This window comes from Oncorhynchus masou, chromosome 31 (genome assembly GCF_036934945.1).
Source record: "Oncorhynchus masou masou isolate Uvic2021 chromosome 31, UVic_Omas_1.1, whole genome shotgun sequence".
NCBI classification, from domain to species: domain Eukaryota; kingdom Metazoa; phylum Chordata; class Actinopteri; order Salmoniformes; family Salmonidae; genus Oncorhynchus; species Oncorhynchus masou.
Genome location: NC_088242.1, coordinates 93,937,886 through 93,958,918, shown reverse-complemented (window position 1 = coordinate 93,958,918; position 21,033 = coordinate 93,937,886). Strand labels below are relative to the sequence as shown.

The 21,033-nt window shown below is 42.9% G+C and overlaps 2 protein-coding genes across 3 annotated transcripts in view; both read left to right on the top strand.

Annotated features, from left to right (window-relative positions):
* LOC135524775 (5-hydroxytryptamine receptor 3A-like) overlaps positions 1-2,406 on the top strand; it is a 36,179-nt gene extending 33,773 nt beyond the window's left edge. For both annotated transcript variants that reach the window (XM_064952585.1, XM_064952584.1), the window contains 4 exons: positions 120-292; positions 529-739; positions 1,301-1,504; positions 1,763-2,406. In XM_064952585.1, the coding sequence (XP_064808657.1) occupies positions 120-292; positions 529-739; positions 1,301-1,504; positions 1,763-2,058 (884 nt within the window). In that variant the 3' untranslated portion in view covers positions 2,059-2,406. The remainder of the gene's footprint in view (positions 1-119; positions 293-528; positions 740-1,300; positions 1,505-1,762) is intronic.
* Positions 2,407-12,272: 9,866 nt separating this feature from the next.
* Positions 12,273-19,096, top strand: LOC135525072 (5-hydroxytryptamine receptor 3A-like). The gene is made up of 10 exons (XM_064952830.1): positions 12,273-12,587; positions 12,863-12,926; positions 13,433-13,602; positions 13,792-13,836; positions 14,128-14,234; positions 17,060-17,229; positions 17,533-17,705; positions 17,942-18,152; positions 18,330-18,533; positions 18,798-19,096. The coding sequence occupies exons 1-10, from the start codon at positions 12,558-12,560 to the stop codon at positions 19,094-19,096; spliced, it is 1,473 nt and encodes a 490-aa protein (XP_064808902.1). The 5' UTR covers positions 12,273-12,557.
* Positions 19,097-21,033: the final 1,937 nt, after the last annotated feature.

Genomic DNA, 21,033 nt, shown 5'->3' with positions numbered 1-21,033 from the left:
AGGGATCCATTTGCTATTAGGCCCGAGTTTACCAATCCCTCAGTACAGATCATGTTCTGCTTCCATATAGGTTCAACCCATTCATCCCAGGATGTCCCATTCCTTTATCTCCCCTGCAGTGTCGGACATAAGGATTATTTTAGGGAAGAAGGTGGAGGACATCCTGAAACGCTCCATTAGCGTGTTGTCCACCGAAGGGGAGTGGGAGCTGATGGACATCAAATCCAGGAGATTCAATTTATCAGCACTCGATCAGGGAGAAAGCAACCCCTATGATGAGCTCTGCTTCTACGTACGAACCCAAAGCACTGCAATTTCTCAGATGCCAGAAATTTGGCTCTACTACCACAGAACGTTGAGTTCTGTATATTCCGAGCATAACAATTGTTTCAGAGAGTACTTCATGTTTCACACATAGGATGCTAACCCAGATAATTATGGCTTTGTCTTGTCTGAAATTAGAATATGTTGCATAACACCAAATCACCCTTGAAGGTTGACATTGACCGTTGTGTCTCTGAACTGTAGATTGTCCTGAGGCGCAGAGCAACCCTCTACGTGGTGAACCTCCTGATCCCCAGCTGCTTCCTCATCACTGTGGATCTCTTCAGCTTCCTGCTGCCTCCCCAGAACGCGGACCGCTCCTCCTTCAAGATGAGCCTTATTTTTGGTTACTCCGTCTTCCTGCTCATCGTGAATGACCTGCTGCCAGTCACAGGAAGCACCATACCATTGATAAGTGAGTATGAGAGCCTCCCAGGTGGCACATCGCAGTGCTAGATGCGCCACCAGAAACTCTGGGATCGAGCCCCGGCTCTGTCGCAGCCGGCTGTGACCGGGAGGTCCATGGGGCGACGTAGAGCGTTGTCCGGGTTAGGGAGGGTTTGGCTGGCAGGGTTATCCTTGTCTCATCATGCACTAGTGACTCCTGTGGCGGGCTGGGTGCAGTGCAGGTGCATGGTGTTTCCTATTGGTGAGGCTGGCTCCTGGGTTGTGTCAAGAAGCAGTGCGGCTAGGTTGGGTTGTGTTTCAGAGGATGCATGGCTCTCAACCTTAGCCTCTCCTTAGTCTGTGCGGGAGGTGCAGTGATGAGACAAGACTAACTACTACCAATTGGATACCATGAAAAGTGGGTCAAAAAAAGATAAGTGAGTAGGAAAACATGTGTACTGGAAACACCATTTTTGTCGTAAGTCACAGAGGTAGATGTTCACTTTGTGTTATTTAATTAGCTGAAGTCCACTTTCTTTGTCCTAAGAGTGGCTGAATATTTTCCTCTCTTCACCTCCTGCACATGCAGATGTGTTCTTCGCCATCTGCTTGGCTCTGATGGTGGCCAGCCTGCTGGAGACTATTCTCATCACCAACCTCCTGGTCGGCTCCAGTAACTTCCACCCAGTGCCTGGCTGGGTCCGAGTGATCGTCCTGCGCTTCATGGGCACCCTCGTCTTGCTGCCTCAGAAATCCGGAGAGGACAAGATCATCCTCAATCCAGTTGCAAGAGGTACCCTGTCTGATCCTCCAGGGATTTACAATTACACAGACTTTCATTCAGTTAGCAGATCCTTGTGAAGAATTCAATCACAGGCCTGAACAGTAACATAAATGCAGGAATCACTCTGATACATTTTTCCAGACACTTGACTAGTCTAAGGTTCGACCTTAGACAGAATTGTACTACCAACGTTCATCAATAATTTGTGTCAGTAGGAGGTATATTCATAAGTTCACATTTCTCCCTTCCTTCCCTCTTGTCTCTAAGAAACAGACGTGAAAATCTGCCCTCTAGTGACGGTGGAGAGACAGGTTCAAACAGGAGAACCAGGTAAGATGTGGGCAGAGGCAGGCGATCCAGCCCTGGCGGAGCTGAGGAATCTGGGCAATGAGCTCCAGTCCATCCGCCTCCAGGTGGCCCAGCATGTGGACGGGAACCAGATCTCCCAGGACTGGATGCAGGTGGGCTACATCCTCGACCGGCTGCTGTTTGGCGTCTACTGCATCTTCATTACCTTCAGCTTCATCGTCATCCTCAGCATCTGGAGTAATTATCTGAAGTAATTTGTACAACCAGTGATGTAATTAAAAAAATAGGTGGTTAAACGCCATTCTTTGTGAAAAAAGTAACGCTCCCGTATTTTCTTAGCGTTTTTTCATGATGGGTGGCAAAATGTTTGTGTAAAATACAAAATGTGAGGAAAAAGTTCTTACCCTCCACTACACCACCGTGTACAAGACTTAGGAGTCTCCCATGTTGTCAACTGCTGTTTAAATTTAAAAACAATTACCTTAAAATTAGCATAACTTCAACGATCGCTTGTTTGATCTTCTGCCTGCACTGAGTAGGTGTGTTGACTTATATATTACTATATTAGAGGAAATATATTTTTATTTGTCAAATAAACATACTTTCACAAAAACCACTGTTTCATTACTAACAACAATTCATTGGGGTCATCTGAGACGTTTTCTGAATTGTAATGTTGAATCAATGATGATGAAGATGATCTGTCACACAAGACACGGATCAATGACATGCAAAGTAGGGGATCATCCAATAACCACATCCTTGTTTGATTAGAGTGTCGACATACAGGAAGTTATTTGGGGGGATTTTATTAGGATCCCGATTAGCTGTTACAAAAGCAGCAGCTACTCTTCCTGGGGTCCAACACAAAACATGAAACATGACAAAACACAGAACATTAATAGACAAGAACAGCTCAAGGACAGAACTAAATCAATTTAAAAATATCACACATAGTCTACATGTCAATACATTCACAAAACATCTAAGTCAAGATAGGGGAGAGACATTGTAGAACGGTTTTCTTTACTTGAAGGAGAGGTGGACCAAAACGCAGCGTGGTTATATTGATTCATGTTTAATTAAAAAAACATAAACACTACAAAACAATAAACGCGGAAGACTAAAAACAGCCCTATCTCGTGCAAACACAGAGACAGGAACAATCACCCACCAAAACCCAACACCAAACAGGCTACCTATATATGGTTCCCAATCAGAGACAATGACTAACACCTGCCTCTGATTGAGAACCATATCAGGCCAGACATAGAAATAGACAAACAAGACATCCAACATAGAATGCCCACTCAGATCACACCCTGACCAAACAAAACCTAGAAACATACAAAGCAAACTATGGTCAGGGTGTGACACATTGTGCCATGAGGTGTTGCTTTACTAGTTTTTGAAAACAGGTTTGCTGTTCATTTGAGCAAAATGAGATGGAAGTGAGTATCATGAAATAATGACTCTATATAATTTGTACACTTTCTTGATTTTGTTCTGGGTTTGGGACTGTGAAAATACCCCTGGTGGCGTGGCTGGTGGGATAAGTGTGTGTATCAAAACTGTGTATTACTATGGAATCCATTTGGAATTTGCAACATATGAAAGTTTCTTCTGAAAAGAAGAAGTGATGCAGTCAGTCTCTCCTCAAATATTAGCCAGGAGAGACTGGCATGAATAGTATTTCTATTAGCTCTATGATTACAATGATGAGCAAGACGTGCCACTATGTTCTGGGCCAGCTGCAGCTTAACTGACCACATGATTGGGCAATAATCAAGACAAAACTAGAGTCTGCAGGACTGTTTGGAGTGTGGTGTCAAAATGCAGAGCATCTCCTTATTACAGACAGACCTCTCCCCATCTTTACAACCATTGAATCTTTGTGTTTTGACCATGACAGTTTACATTCGAAGGTAACACCAAGTAATTCAATCTCCTCAAAATGTTCAAAAGCCACACTTTCATTACCAGATTCAGCTGAGGTCTCGAACTTACGGAACAATTTGAACCAAATACAATGCTCTTAGTTTTAGAGATGTTCAGTTCCAGCATATTACTGGCCACCCATTCCAAAACTGACTACAACTCCTTGTTAAAACTTCTTCAGGAGTTGGTTCCTGTACAGGAACCAAATGAGCGGAAATTCCAGAGCGCCAACTAATTGTACTCGTTAAAACTCAAACTTTCATTAAAATTCACATCCAGGTTACTCAAATCAAGCCACACTCGTTGTGAATATAGCTAACATGTCAGATTTGTAAAATGCTTTTTGGCGAAAGCATGACAAGCTATTATCTGATAGCATGCAGCTCCCTGACACACAGAAAGGGCACGTAAACAAACAAATTACCGTAGCCGGCGCTACCAAAAACGCAGAAATAAAATATAAAACATTCATTACCTTTGACGAGATTCTTTGTTGGCACTCCTATATGTCCCATAAACATCACAATTGGGTCTTTTTTTCGATTAAATCGGTCCATATATACCCAAAATGTCCATTTATGAACACCGTGAAATCCATGGAAAAATGCACGTTTCCCAACGCGACGTAATTTTTTAAAATTCATAAAGTTGCCTATAAACTTTGACAAAACACTTCAACCTACTTCTGTAATCCAAGTTTAGGTATTAGTAAACGTTAATAAACGATCAAATTGATCACAGAGAGATCTGTATTCAATAGCTAGAAGTTTACAAAAAGATTTCCAGTTCCTCACGGACATTTTTTTCTGTGGCGCACCTGAAGACCGGATGTGTTATTGACCAATCTAACCAAGGATAAAGTGCCCTGGTAATCACAACACTGGCGACATCGTGTGGAATCTGTAGGAATTGCAAACACAGTTCCATTATTTATGACAAGCCTTAGACAATACAAACACTGGCGGATGGATTTTTTCTTTGGAGATTTTGTGGTGAGGTTTTCTTGCGATTTTGACAACGGAACTCGTTCTGTTATAGTCACAGACACCATTGAACCAGTTCTAGAAAGTGTGTTGTCTATACACACATACTAATCATATGCATATACTATATTCCTGGCATGAGTAGCAGGACGTTGAAATGTTGCGCGATTTTTAACAGAATGTTGAAAAAAGTAGCTCGATCTCAAACAGGTTTTAAGGGTTTCAGTGACTTCATTAGCTGTGATTGCTGAAATGAACATGGTTGAATCATCAGCATACATAAACACACAGACTTTGTTTAATGCCAGTGGCAGGTCATTGGTAACAATAGAAGAGTAGATTTATCGGTGGTGACAGTGTTTCCTAGCCTCAGTGCAGTGGGCAGCTGGGAGGAGGTGCTCTTATTCTCCATGGACTTTACAGTGTCCCAAACCTTTTTGGAATTAGTGGTACAGGATGCAAATTTCTGTTTGAAAAAGCTAATAAAACCAACTTAGGGAGGAGGCTTATGATGTGAACATGCATGAAACCAAGGCTTTTACAGTTACAAAAGTCAACAAATGACAGCACCAGGGGAATAGGTATGTAGTACCTGGGAATGTAGTACTGGGAGCTACAGGGCCTGGGTTAACCTCTTTATCACCAGAGGAACAGAGGAGGAGTAGGATAAGGGTACGGCTAAAGGCTATAAGATCTGGTCGTCTAGTGCGTTGGGAACAGAGAAATTGATTCAGGGCATAATGTACAGACAAGGGTGTGTTAGGATGTGAGTACAGTGGAGGTAAACCTAGGCATTGAGTGACGATGAGAGAGGTTGCATTACTGGACGCACTAGTTAAGCCAGGTGAGGTCACCGCATGTGTGGGGGGGGGACAAAAGGGCGAGCTAAGTCATGTTGAGGAGGGCTGAAGGCTCTGCAGTGAAATAAGACAATAAGAACTCACCAAAAGAGTAGTAGACAAGGCATGGGGGTGGCAGGGTAGCCTAGTGGTTAGAGCGGTAGCCTAGTGGTTAGAGCGGCGGACTAGTGGTTAGAGCGGCGGACTAGTGGTTAGAGCGGCGGACTAGTGGTTAGAGTGGCGGACTAGTAACCGGAAGGTTACAAGACCTAGACCACCTTTACTCCACACACAGAGACGTGTTCAAACCTCTAGACCACCATTACACCACACACAGAGACGTGTACAAACCTCTAGACCACCTTTACACCACACACAGAGACGTGTTCAAACCTCTAGACCACCTTTTTACACCACACACACAGACGTGTTCAAACCTCTAGACCACCTTTTCACCACAGAGACGTGTACAAAGCTTTCCCTTGCCATCCATTTGGCAAATCTGACCATAATTATATCCTCCTGATTCCTGCTTAGTAGCAAAAACTAAAGCAGGAAGCACCACTGACTCGGTCAGATGAAGCAGATGCTAAGCTACAGGACTCTTTTGCTAGCACAGACTGGAATATGTTCCGGGATTCTTCTGATGGCATTGAGGAGTATACCTCATCAGTCACTGGCTTCATCGATAAGTGCATAGATGATGTCGTCCCCACAATGACAGTACGTACATACCAACCAGAAGCCATGAATTACAGGCAACATCCACACTGAGCTAAAGGGTAGAGCTGCCGCTTTCAAGGAGTGGGACTCTAACCCGGAAGCTTAAAAGAAATCCCGCTAAGCCCTCCGGCGAACCATCACACAGGCAAAGTGTCAATACAGGACTAAGATTGAGTCGTACTATACCGGCTCCAATGCTATTTGGGTGTGGTAGGGCTTGCAAACTATTACAGACTATAAAAAGAAGCACAGCCACGAGCTGACCTGTGACATGAACCAACCAGAGGAGCCAAATTGCATCTATGCTCACCTCGAGGCAAGTAACACTGAAACATGCATGAGAGCACCAGCTGCTCCGAGCGACTGTGTAATCACACTCTCCGTAGCTGATGTGAGTAAGACCTTTAAACAGGTCAACATTCACAAGGCTGCAGGGCCAGACAGATTACCAGGACGTGTACTCCAAGCATGCGCTGACCAACTGGCAAGTGTCTTCACTGACATTTTTAACCTCTCCCTGACTGATATCTGTAATACCAAAATGTTTCTAGACCCACTCCAATTTGCCTACTGCCCCAACAGATCCACAGATGATGATATATGTATTGCACTCAAGACTGCCCTTTCCCACCTGAATAAAAGGAACACCTACAGTGGGGCAAAAAAAGTATTTAGTCAGACACCAATTGTGCAAGTTCTCCCACTTAATAAGATAAGAGAGGCCTGTAATTTTCATCACACTTCAACTATGACAGACAAAATGAGAGAAAAAAAATCCAGAAAATCACATTGTAGGATTTTTTTGAATTTATTTGCAAATGATGGTGGAAAATAAGTACTTGGTCAATAACAAAAGACTCCAGCCACCCTAGTCATAGACTGTTCTCTGCTGCCACACGGCAAGCAGTACCAGAGGGCCAAGTCTAGGTCCAAGAGGTTTCTTAACAGCTTCTACCCCCAAGCCATAAGACTCCTGAACAGCTAATCAAAGGGCTACCCAGACCTCTCTTTCACGCTGCTGATACTCTCTGTTTCTAATCTATGCATAGCCACTTTAACTCTACCGACATGTACATATTACCTCGACTAACCGGTATAATGTATACATTTCTGTTCAGTATAAAGAGAAAGGTGTTAATCTTTTCAATGTTTTTTAAATAAAAATGTCCCTCTAAAAATACTTTATGACAAGCGTAAATTACGAACTTTAGAGAAATTGAACGTTATTATATTACTGAGAATGATCCATGTTGACATATAGGTGCGTAGCCTGCAGCATGAGCTGAATGGTGAGGTTTTACCAACTTGAAACAATATAGTATATTATGTTGCATGATACAAGTTGTCATTTTTGGAGGTTGCCAATGTCCCTTATGAATAACCTTGACCTTATTGACAGTGGAGTACTTATGTAAATATACTTAAAGTACGACTTAAGAGTTGTTTTTAAGATATATGCACTTTCTTTTGCTATTTATATTTATAAAATAGTCTAATTCACACACTTAACAAGAGAACGTCCCTGGTCATCCCTACTGCCTTTGATCTGGCGGACTCAAAAAACACATAAACACAATTTGTAAATTAGGTCTGAGTGTTGGATTGTGCCCCTGGCTATCCATAAAAAAATAAAAACAAGACAATTGTGCCGTCTGGTTTGCTTCATATGAGGAATTCGAAATGATGTATACTTTTACATTTGAGCAATTCCATGTACTTTGATTCTGAAGTATATTTAAAAACAAATTGTAACGGCTTTCTTTTGTTGTTGAAGGAGAGTCGGACCGAAATGCAGCGTGTATGTTACTCATGTTTATTTAGTGAAGACAAAAAACGAACGAACTAACACGAATAACTAATAAATACAAAAAAACAACAAACAGAACGAAACCTAATACAGCCTGACTGGTGCAACCTACACAGAGACAGGAACAATCACCCACGAAATGCAAAGCGAAATACAGGCTACCTAAATACGGTTCCCAATCAGCGACAACGAGAAGCACCTGACTCTGATTGAGAACCGCCTCAGGCAGCCAACCTAATTAACACACACACACACACACCCTAATCAACTACAAACCCAAATACATAATAACCCCATGTCACACCCTGGTCTGACTAACTAATAAACTAAAACACAAAATACTAAGACCAAGGCGTGACAGAACCCCCCCCCCCCCTAAGGTGCGGACTCCCGAACGCACCTCAAAACCAAAGGGAGGGTCCGGGTGGGCGTCTGTCCATGGTGGCGGTTCCGGCTCCGGACGTGGACCCCACTTCATAAATGTCATTGTTCCTCCCCTTCGCGTCCATGGATAATCCACCCTAACCACCGACCATGGCCGAATAGCCCTCACCCAGAACCCTACATAATAGAGGAGCAGCTCGTGACTGAGGGGCAGCTCGGGACTGAGGCAGCTCGGGACTCAGGGACAGCTCAGCACTGAGAGGCAGCCCAGCACTGAGAGGCAGCCCAGTACTGAGAGGCAGCCCAGTACTGAGATGAAGCCCAGTACTGAGATGAAGCCCAGCCAGGAAGTTGAATCCGGCAGATCCTGGCAGACTGGCGGATCCTGTCTGACTGGCAGATCCTGGCCGACTGGCAGAATCTGGCTGACTGGCGGATCCTGGCCGACTGGCGGATCCTGGCTGACTAGCAGATCTGGCAGATCCTGGCTGACTGGCGGATCCTGGCTGACAGGCAGATCTGGCAGATCCTGGCTGACTGGAGGATCCTGGCTGACTAGCAGATCTGGCAGATCCTGGCTGACTGGCGGATCTGGAAGGGTCTGGTTGACTGGCAGATCTGGAAGAGTCTGGCTGACTGGCAGATCTGGAAGAGTCTGGCTGACTGGCAGATCTGGAAGAGTCTGGCTGACTGGCAGATCTGGAAGAGTCTGGCTGACTGGCAGATCTGGAGGAGTCTGGTTGACTGGCAGATCTGGAGGAGTCTGGTTGACTGGCAGATCTGGAGGAGTCTGGTTGACTGGCAGATCTGGAGGAGTCTGGTTGACTGGCAGATCTGGAGGAGTCTGGTTGACTGGAAGAGTCTGGCTGACTGGCAGATCTGGAAGAGTCTGGTCGACTGGCAGATCTGGAAGAGTCTGGCTGACTGGAAGAGTCTGGCTGACTGGAAGAGTCTGGCTGACTGGCAGATCTGGAAGAGTCTGGCTGACTGGCAGATCCGGAAGAGTCTGGTTGACTGGCAGATCTGGAAGAGTCTGGTTGACTGGCAGATCTGGAAGAGTCTGGCTGACTGACAGATCTGGAAGAGTCTGGCTGACTGACAGATCTGGAAGAGTCTGGCTGACTGGAAGAGTCTGGCTGACTGGAAGAGTCTGGCTGACTGGAAGAGTCTGGCTGACTGGCAGATCTGGAAGAGTCTGGCTGACTGGCAGATCTGGCTGCTCCATGCAGACTAGCAGCTCAGGCTGCTGTATACAGACAGGAGGCTCCGGCAGCGCTGTAGAGGAGGAAGGCTCTAGAACCGCTGAATAGACTGGAGACTCCGACAGTGCAGGAGAGGGAGAAATCGCTGGCTGCGCTGAACAGGCGAGGCGCACTGTAGGCCTGATGCGTGGTGCTGGCACTGGTGGTATTTGGCCGATGACACGCACAGGAAGCCTAGTGCGGGGAGCTGCTACTGGAGGGCTGGGGTGTGGAGGTGGTTCTGGATAGACCGGACCGCGCAGGCGCACTGGAGCTCTTGAGCACCGAGCCTGCCCAACCTTACCTGGTTGAATACTCTCGGTTGCCCTGCCAGTGCTGTGAGGAGAAATAGCCCGCACTGGGCTATGTAGGCGAACCGGAGACACAGAGCGCAAGGCTGGTGCCATGAAAACCGGCCCAAGGAGACGCACTGGAGAACGGATGCGTAGAGCTGGCTTCATAGCATTTGGCTCGACGCTCAATCTAGCCCGGCCGATACGCGGAGCAGAAATAGCCCCAAAAAAAATTTGGGGCTGCTTTTCGGGCTTCCAAAGTCGCCGTGCTGCCTCCTCATACCGCACCGGGCTATGCACCCGCACTGGGGACACCGTGCGCACCACTGCATAACACGGTGCCTGCCCGGTCTCTCTAGCCCCCGGTACGCACAGGGAGATTGCTCAGGTCTCCTACCAGGCTAGCCCCCCCCAAAAAAAAATTTGGGGCTGCTTTTCGGGCTTCCATCCAAGTCGCCGTGCTGCCTCCTCATATTTGCGCCTCTCCGTAGCCCCTAATTCCTCCTTGGGAGGCGATATTCACCAGGCTGAGCCCAGGGTCCTTCTCCGTCCAGTCTTCCCATGTCCATTCACCGATTCCTCCTCCCTTTGCTGCTCCAGCTGTCGCTGCCTGTTAACACGCTGCTCCTGTTTACTCTTCGCCTGCTGCGCTTTAGGTCGGCTACACTTTTCTGGGCCCAGCCAGGATTTCTTCCCATGTCCAGAAATCCTTAAAACGAGGCTCCTCTTTGCGCGGCTCCTCTTTGCGCTGCTCCTGCCTGTTGACACGCTGCTCGGTCCGTGTTTGGTGGGTGATTCTGTAACGGCGTTCTTTTGTTGTTGAAGGAGAGTCCCGAAATAATTATGTTACTCATGTTTATTTAGTGAAGACAAAAAACCCAAACGAATAACTAATAAATACAAACAAACAGAACGAAACCTAATACAGCCTGACTGGTGCAACCTACACAGAGACAGGAACAATACGAAATGCAAATGAAATACATACGGTCCCCAATCAGCGACAACGAGAAATAACTAATCAACCAAACCCAAACACTACAAATGTCATGTCACACCCTGGTCTGACTAACTAATAAACTAAAACACAAAATACTAAGACCAAGGCGTGACACAAATACTTTAAAACTTATACTCAAGTAGAATTTTACTGGGTGATCCCATTTTACTTGAGTCATATTCTTTACTTTTACTCCGTATAAAAATGTGGTACTTTTTCCAACACTGCTTATTGATTAGGTACCATTGATACTTAAGCATTTAATCCTGTGTTAGTGCTCTTATTACCCTTGTCTTTCCTACCATCTCTCTACTATTGGGACAGCAGGGTATCCTAGTGGTTAGAGCGTTGGATTAGCTACCGGAAGGTTACAAGTTCAAACCCCCGAGCTGACAAGGTACAAATCTGTCCTTCTGCCCCTGAACAGGCATTTAACCCACTGTTCCTGAGCCATCATTGAAAATAAGAATTTGTTCTAAACTGACTTGCCTAGTTAAATAAAAAATTTGTTCTTTCATTATTTCTTTCTCTCTTCAACTCCCCTCTTCCTTTCCTCTCCATACCTCTCTCTCTCTTTACTTCTCTCTCCATCCATCTTTCCTTAGGTCATGAACTAATTCCAGGGCTCATATTATCACCCATCTATAATTAAATTATCAGCCTCTATGTTGTATCAGACACGAGATAGAGAATAAACATTACCATACAATTCATAACACAAGTTATATAACAAATTATTTGGGTGGGAGAGCTGAATGGGGGGACATTGGGACACCTGTTCCTTGGTGTGCTGAGGTGAACCCTCAGCTTATTTCCATAGCCCAGTACATGTATTGTCTGCAGAGCTGTGGTACACTATCGTCTGATGCCCACTGGTTGCACTTGTTGCGTAGGTTGGTACACCACAGCTCTGAGGTGAAATGTCCCCTCGGTACAGATCTAGGATCAGCTTCCCCTCCCCCAATCTTAACCTTAACCATTAGTGTGGAAAATAATACACTGACCCAGGATCAGCTTCTATGGGCAAATTCACCCTCCACCACAGCCATTTACTGTGGCTCACGCCTGTTTTGTATCCAATCACCTGCAGGTAAAGTAGCTCTGCACCACAAGAGTTCGCCTGCTCTACTGACCACCTCATTTGCCCCAAGGTTTATGGATCTCACTCATGGTCTTCTCTGTTGATAGGCATATTTCTACCACATGTCTACAACACTTTAGTTTGATTGCACAATCAAGAATATCATTGAATCCTTGTGTCACTTCTAACGTATCAGAGATCTTTGTTGCAGGAGAACTGTGTTCAAACTTGTTGACAGTCTGGAGCTGTAAGATTTTCTGTGGATTCTCCAACAGCAACTTATGATATGACATGACAATACATCAACATAAGTGTTTAACTATGCAAATTAGTCTGTATATATTCAACTTGTTCCAGCTGGTGAAGAGATGCCATCGCTATGGGAGTGAGGTAACAAAGCTTTGCTCTGAACAGTTCTTCAGCCAAAGGATCGAAACGGTCAAGAACTTGCATCTTGCTGCTTGATGGCAGCCAAGGATTTTTCCAAAATGGAGGTAAATATCTTTCATTCTAATGTCTTTCGTTACAATTGGGGGTTTTACGTTACTTAAGTTGTGTGTCTGTGTGTTGTGCTTCAATGCATTACTGTAAATGGTCATAACATTTGTTCGGTGTCTTTTGAGGTAAATTAAGTTGTGAATTCATTAAGTAATTCATGGTGTTATACACATTGTGTTAATTATCAAACATACACTAAACAATGGACCGTATCTCTAAAATACAGTTTGACCTTTGAACCTAACAGTGATTTTTTAAATGACTATTTCAGTCTCAACGATGGTGGGTCAGTTCCCACCAGGTTCTGTTCATCATCTGCTGCATCATGGTACAGGGTAGGTACAGCTGGGACACGGGGAAAGAAAAAGTCAAGTCAACTCATTTAAATCATCTTTAAATATTATATTTGAGTAATAGTTTGTTTTCATTTATTCTTTCGTTTTATGTTCACTTTTTGATATTACTTGGGGTATCTGATACCTAAACGATCAAGTTCATAAAATAATGTATTTGTGGGTTTGCAGTCAATTCATTTCACTATCATATGAAAAAGTAGCAAGGTCTTCATTTCTAAGAAGATTCTAATAATGATATCTACAATACGCAAGAACCCCAAAATTAAAGACTTTTCACTGAAGATGATCAGATATTTGACCTCATTTACCAGATTCTCATACCCAGAACAACATACAGTAGAGAGTGAATACATTTTCATCCTGGTCCCCCATGGGAATTGAACCCACAACTCTGACATTGCAAGTGCCATGTTGTACTGACTGAGGAACAAAGGACCATAACAAAACCACAATATAAAGCAGCATGGTTACCATTGTTTCCCCAGCGCCATGCCTGAGATGTAAGATAGTGGTGAACTGCACCAACCCCAACACCATATCCCTTCTGGCCGCCCTGGAGAACGTCATGACGTTGTACTCCATACGACCTGTCATGAACCTCTCAACCCCCACCAACATCAGCATGTACTTCACTCTCTACGGCATCCTGGGTGTGGTAAGGAGTAGTAGGACAGCATGGTATCCCTTTCAACTAGTTCACCTGAGGAGACATACCATTAAATCCATCAATGTATTAGACATGTGCTATATAGTTCTGAATGTTCCTCCACATCCTGTTTCGTAGACTTATGTAAAATGTGGCTTTATTGCCTTTACTTTGTAGGAAAACTAATTATATTTTCAGGAAGAAAAAGCACAACTGTTGAACACCTACATTTGGCTGGTGAAGGTAAACTTATTATTTAATTATTTTTGCAAATATATGTACACAGTGTATGGGAGTCATTTTTGCACTTTGGTTTCTGATTCTCCTACAGAACGTTACTTCACATTACTTCATATTTGTTAGGACGCACAACATCCATTTACCAATATGTACTGAATAGCAATAGTGATATATAATTATGTTAACATTAAAATAAAAAATGTACCTTTGAATGTTACACAATCCGAAATATTGAATTGTAATTTCGAATGCTGCTTACAAACATATTGTACTGTTGCTAATGTGTTGTTTTAGGAATGGGAGAATGAATTTTTCAGCTGGGACCCAGTCCAATGCGGCTCTGCCAATATTTCTCTCCCCAGGGAAAGGTTCTGGTCACCAGATGTGGTAATCAATGAATTGTGAGTTAAACATCTCTATAGTCTATATACATACGATACACTTGTTTTTTTTATGAAACATTGACTTTGGTCTTACTGATATTAGCCCATAGAAACACATTGAGTAACAGATTAATACATGGAAAAATACATAGTCAAAAAATGTAATAAAATTTAGTTTGCTTTAAAGTGTCTGTCGTATTTAAGAACTATCAGGAAATCTGTACTTTTTCCTCCCACTATTAAACTCTTTTTTTGGGGCACTAAAACTCCTTATATATCTATATATAAATGCAACATGCAACAATTTCAATGATTTTACAGTTCATATGAGGAAATCAGTAAATCAAATAAATTCATTAGGCCCTAATCTATGGATTTCACATGATTGGCTGTTGATTACAGATACATAAAAAAAAACTTTTTTTAAAGTACATTTAAAAACTGGGCCTCACAATGGATCTCAGGATGTCGTTGCGGTACTTTTGTGCATTCAAATTGACAATTGATCAAATTAAATTGTGTTCGTTGTCTGTAGCTTATGCCTGCGCATACCATAACCCCACCGTCACCATGGGGAACTCTGTTCACAATGTTGGCATCAGGAAACCACTAGCCCTCACAACTTCATACACTGCGCTTGTGTGGCCGGATGTACTGCCAAATTCTCTAAAATGACGTTGCAGGCAGCTTATGGTAGAGAAATGAACACAGGACATTCCTGCAGTCAGCATGCCAATTGCATGCTCCCTCAAAACTTGATACATCTGTGGCACTGTTTGTGTGACATAACTGCACATTTTAGAGTGGCCTTTTATTGTCCCTGTGTTATAATCATGCTCTTTAAACAGCTTCTTGATATTCCACACCTGTCAGGTGGAGGGATTACCTTGTCAAAGGATAAAGGCTCACTTACAGGGATGTAAACGAATTTCCGAGGTTAGGAATGAAGTTGGGAGATCGGCGGTAACTACTTCAAACGAGTCTCATGAATTTATGGTCGTAGAGCAAAATGGAGATCACCATCGTATTTGTGACAGTCATATTAGTTTGTTTGGGCTCTACAGACGTTTTCAAGAGAAGACAGATTTTCGGGATGTCGAATGCACTGACAAACACAACTATAACTCAGCCACCTTCCACCGCAGATGCGGAAGGCCGTCATTGGCAGATGTGGTGGATTGAGACACAGGCCATAGAAATCTCCAGCTTAAAAAGATTTTGATAGGGATGTTGTATTATGCTAATTAGAATTCGGCGAGGGTGAAGACATCTTAAAAACTTCTTAGGGCTGCAATCGCGTTAACGGGATCGATATGACAACAGCCAGTGAAAGTACAGGGCGCCAAATTCAAAACAACAGAATTCTCATAATTAAAATTCCTCAAACTTACATGTGTTTTATAGTGTTTTAAAGGTAATCTTGTTGTTAATTCCACCACAGTGTCCGGTTTCAAATATGCTTTACAGCGAAAGCACCACAAACGATTATGTTAGGTTACCACCAAGCCAAAGAAAAAAAAAATCCAGCCAAAGAGAGGAGTCACAAAAAGCACAAATAGAGATAAAATGAATCACTAACCTTTGATGATCTTCATCAGATGACACTCATAGGACTTCATGTTACACAATACATGTATGTTTTGTTTGATAAAGTTCATATTTATATAAAAAAATCTGAGTTTACATTGGCGCGTTACGTTCACTAGTTCCCAAAAACATCCGGTGATATTGCAGAGAGCCACATCATTTTACAGAAATACTCATTATAAATGTCGATGAAAATTCAAGTGCAAGACATGGAAATATAGATATACCTCTCCTTAATGCAACCACTGTGTCAGATTTAAAAAAAACTTTACGGAAAAAGCAAACCATGCAAAAATCTGAGACAGCGCTCAGAAAACAAATACAATTTTCCGCCATGTTGGAGTCAACAGAAATCAGAAATTACATTATAAATATTCCCTTGCCTTTGATGATCTTCATCAGAATGCACTCCCAGGAATCACAGTTCCACAATAAATGCTTGATTTGTTCGATAATGTCCATTATTTATGTCCAAGTAGCTACTTGTTAGCGCGTTAGGTACACATATCCACACGCTCGTGCAGGTCAGACATAACTTCGGACAAAAACTTCAAAAAGTTATATTACAGGTCTTAGAAACATTTCAAACTAAGTATACAATCAATCTTTAGGATGTTTTTATCATAAATCTTCAAAAAAGTTCCAAACAATTCCTTTGTGTGTAGAGGAGCCATGGAATGCAGGTCGATATCTTGTGAAATGAGCATTACCAGGAAATGGCTCTCTGCCAGTAACCTGACTCATTCCCCTCTCATTCAGCCCCACAACACAGTAGAAGCCTCATTCAAGTTTCTAAAGACGGTTGACATCTAGTGGAAGCCTTGGGAAGTGCAACTGCATCCATATCCCACTGTGAATTCAATAGGGCCTGGGTTGAAAAACTACAAACCTCAGATTTCCCACTTCCTGTTTGGATTTCTTCTCAGGTTTTTGCCTGTCATATGAGTTCTCTTATACTCACAGACATCATTCAAACAGTTTTAGAAACTTCAGAGTGTTTTTATCCAATACTACTAATAATATGCATATATTAGCAACTGGGAATGAGGAGCAGGCCATTTTCTCTGGGCACCTCTGGGCGCCTTTCATCCAAGCTACTCAATACTGCCCCTGCAGCCATAAGAAGTTTTAACAAACACTTTAATTCTGTCCCTTTTTATTGCACAAGTGACTGATTCAGTTTAGAAATTTAAAACACATCAGTTATATCATGCCCATGGTTTGAAATTGTCCCCCTATTTCACCCTGTTTTACAGTATGGATGAAAACAGAGCTCCCATCGTCCCTTATGTGTACATTAAGCACACTGGTATAGTGCGAGACGCCAACCCTGTCAGAGTGGTTAGCTCCTGTAACCTGGAGATCTACACCTTCCCCTTTGACGTCCAGAACTGCACCTTCACCTTCAGATCCTACATCCACCACGGTAAGACGTCAATGCAACCATGCTTAAGGACTTACTTGAACATAAGGGTCAGATGCCAAACCCATCGCTCCTTCTCTCCCCAAAAAATTCCTGACTCTCTCTTGTGATCTGAAATGATAGATGTGAAACAGGGTGGCCTATCGAGTCCATTGAAGTTTTTGATAAATTACTCGGTGTCAACCAAGGGATCTGTTTGGTGTTAGGCCCAAGTTTTACCATCCCCTCAGTACAGATCATGTTCTGCTTCCATATAGGTTCAGCCCATTCATCCCAGGATGTCCCATTCCTTTATCTCCCCTGCAGTGTCGGACATAAGGATTATTTTAGGGAAGAAGGTGGAGGACATCCTGAAACGCTCCATTAGCGTGTTGTCCACCGAAGGGGAGTGGGAGCTGATGGACATCAAATCCAGCAAGTTCAAGTTATCAACATTCAATCAGGGAGAAAGCAACCCCTATGATGAGCTTTGCTTCTATGTAAGAACCCAAAGAACTGCAATTTCTCAGACGCCAGTGATTTAGCTCTACTAGCACTGAACGTTGAGTTCTCTATATTTCTAGCATTACTTTTGTTTCAGAGAGTACTTCCTGTTTCACACATAGGATGCTAACCCAGATAATTATGGATTTGTCTCGTCTGACATGGGAATCGACTGCACCAAGCCATATCACCCTTGAAGGTTTTCATTCCCCATTGTGTCTCTGAACTGTAGATTGTCCTGAGGCGCAGAGCAACCCTCTACGTGGTGAACCTCCTGATCCCCAGCTGCTTCCTCATCACTGTGGATCTCTTCAGCTTCCTGCTGCCACCCCAAAACGTGGACCGCTCCTCCTTCAAGATGACCCTTATTTTGGGCTACTCAGTCTTCCTGCTCATCGTGAATGACCTTCTGCCCGTTACAGGAAGCACCATTCCACTGATAAGTGAGTATGAAAACATGTGTACTGGAAACACCATATTTGTCATAAGTCATAAATGTAGAGGTTTACTTTGTGTTATTGGAATAGCTGGTTAGGGTCAAGTATCATTTTGAAGTCCACTTCCTTTGTCCTCCTAAGAGTGACTCAATATTTTCCTCTCTTCACTTCCTGCACATGCAGATGTGTTCTTCGCCATCTGCTTGGCTCTGATGGTGGCCAGCCTGCTGGAGACTATTCTCATCACCAACCTCCTGGTCGGCTCCAGTAACTTCCACCCAGTGCCTGGATGGGTCCGAGTGCTCGTCCTGCGCTTCATGGGCACCCTCGTCTGGCTGCCTCAGAAATCCAGAGAGGACAAGATCATCCTCAATCCAGTTGCAAGAGGTACCCTGTCTGATCCTCCAGGGATTTACAATTACACAGACTTTCATTCAGTTAGCAGATCCTTGTCTTGTTCAACCCAATGCAATATAGTGAAAGCCTTCAATCACAAGCCTGAACAGTAACAGAAATGAGGGTATCACTATGATACATTTTTCCAGACACTTGACTAGTCTAATGTCCAACCTTAGACAACCAATCATTTCTGTCTTTAGGGGGTATATTCATAATTTCTCCATTCTCCCTTCCTTCCCTCTTGTCTCTAAGAAACAGACGTGAAAGTCTGCCCTCTAGTGACGGTGGAGAGACAGGTTCAAACAGGAGAACCAGGTAAGATGTGGGCAGAGGCAGGCGATCCAGCCCTGGCGGAGCTGAGGAATCTGGGCAATGAGCTCCAGTCCATCCGCCTCCAGGTGGCCCAGCATGTGGACGGGAACCAGATCTCCCAGGACTGGATGCAGGTGGGCTACATCATAGACCGGCTGCTGTTTGGCGTCTACTGCGTCTTCGTCACATTCAGCTTCATCGTCATCCTCAGCATCTGGAGTAATTCGTACAACCAGTGATCTACTGGTTAAAAAAATAGGTGTTTAAACGTCATTCGCTGTTAATAAAGAAATGCTCCCTATATTTTCTTACCATTTTTCCATGATAAGTGGCTAAATGTTTGTGTAAAATACAAAATGTGAGGAAATAGTGCTTACCCTCCACTACAGCACCGTGTACAAGACTTAGGAGTCTCCCATGTTGTCAACTGCTGTTTAGATTTAAAAACAATAACCTTAACATTACCATAACTTCAACGTTCGCTTGTTTGATCTTCTTCCTGCACTGAGTAGGTGTGTTGACTTATATTACTATATTAGATTAAATGTATTTTTCTTTGACAAATAAACATACCTTCACAAAAACCACTGTTTCATTACTAACAACAATTCATTGGGGTCATCTGAGACGTTTTCTGAATTGTAATGTTGAATCAATGATGATGAAGATGATCTGTCACGCAAGACACGGATCAATGACATGCAAAGTAGAGGATCATCCAATAACCACATCCTTGTTTGATTAGAGTGTCGATATACAGAAAGTTATTTTGGTGTATTTTATTAGGATCCCCATTAGCTGTTACAAAAGCAGCAGCTACTCTTCCTGGGGTCCATACAATGCTCTTAGTTTTAGAGATGTTCAGTTCCAGTTTATTACTGGCCAACCATTCCAAAATTGACTACAACTCCTTGTTAAGGGTTTCAGTCACTTCATTAGCTGTGTTTGCTGAAACGCACATGGTTGAATCATCAGCATACATATCAAATCAAATTTTATTTGTCACATACACATGGTTAGCAGATGTTAATGCAAGTGTAGCGAAATGCTTCTGCTTCTAGTTCCGACAATGCAGTAATAACCAACAAGTAATCTAACTAACAATTCCAAAACTAATTTCTTATACACAGTGTAAGGGGATAAACAATATGTACATAAATAATATATCAATAATAATATAAAGATATGAATGAGTGATGATGGCTTTGTTTAATGCCAGTGGCAGGTCATTGGTAAAAATAGAAAAAAGTAGAGAGCTGCCCTGCGGTACACCATATCCTACATGTTTAACATTACAGAGGCTTCCATTAAAGAAAAACATTCTCAGTTCTATTAGATTATTAGCTCGGAATCCACAATATGAGGTTGAAAAGCCATAAAACATACAGTTCCAGTGAAAAGTTCGCACACACCTACTCATTCAAGGGTTTTTCTTTATTTTTAATAGTTTCTACATTGTAGAATAATAGTGAAGACATCAAAATTATGAAATAACACATATGGAATCATGTAGAAACCAAAAAAGTGGTAAACAGATTATTCAAAGTAGCCACCCTTTGCCTCGTTGACAGCTTTGCACACTCTTGACATTCTCTCAACTAACTTCATGAGGTAGTCACCTGGAATGCATTTCAATTAACAGGTGTGCCTTGTTAAAAGTTCATTTGTGGAATTTCTTTCCTTCTTAACCACTAGCGTCAAGCAATCCCGTATCCGGGAGCGTAATCGTAGCCTCAAGCTCATTAGCATAACGCAATGTTAACTATTCATGAAAATCGCAAATGAAATGAAAGAAATATATTCACTCACAAGCTTAGCCTTTTGTTAACAACACTGTCATCTCAGATTTTCAAAATATGCTTTTCAACCATCGCTACACAAGCATTTGTGTAAGAGGTATTGATAGCTAGCATAGCATTAGCCTAGCATTCAGCAGGCAACATTTTCACAAAAACAAGAAAAGCATTCAAATAAAATCATTTACCTTTGAAGAACTTCGGATGTGTTCAATGAGGAGACTCTCAGTGAGATAGCAAATGTTCAGTTTGTCCAAAAAGATTATTTTTGTAGGAGAAATCGCTCCGTTTTGTTCATGACGTTTGGCTAAGAAAAACAAATAGAAAATTCAGTCATTACAAAGCCAAACTTTTTTCCAAATTAACTCCATAATATCGAC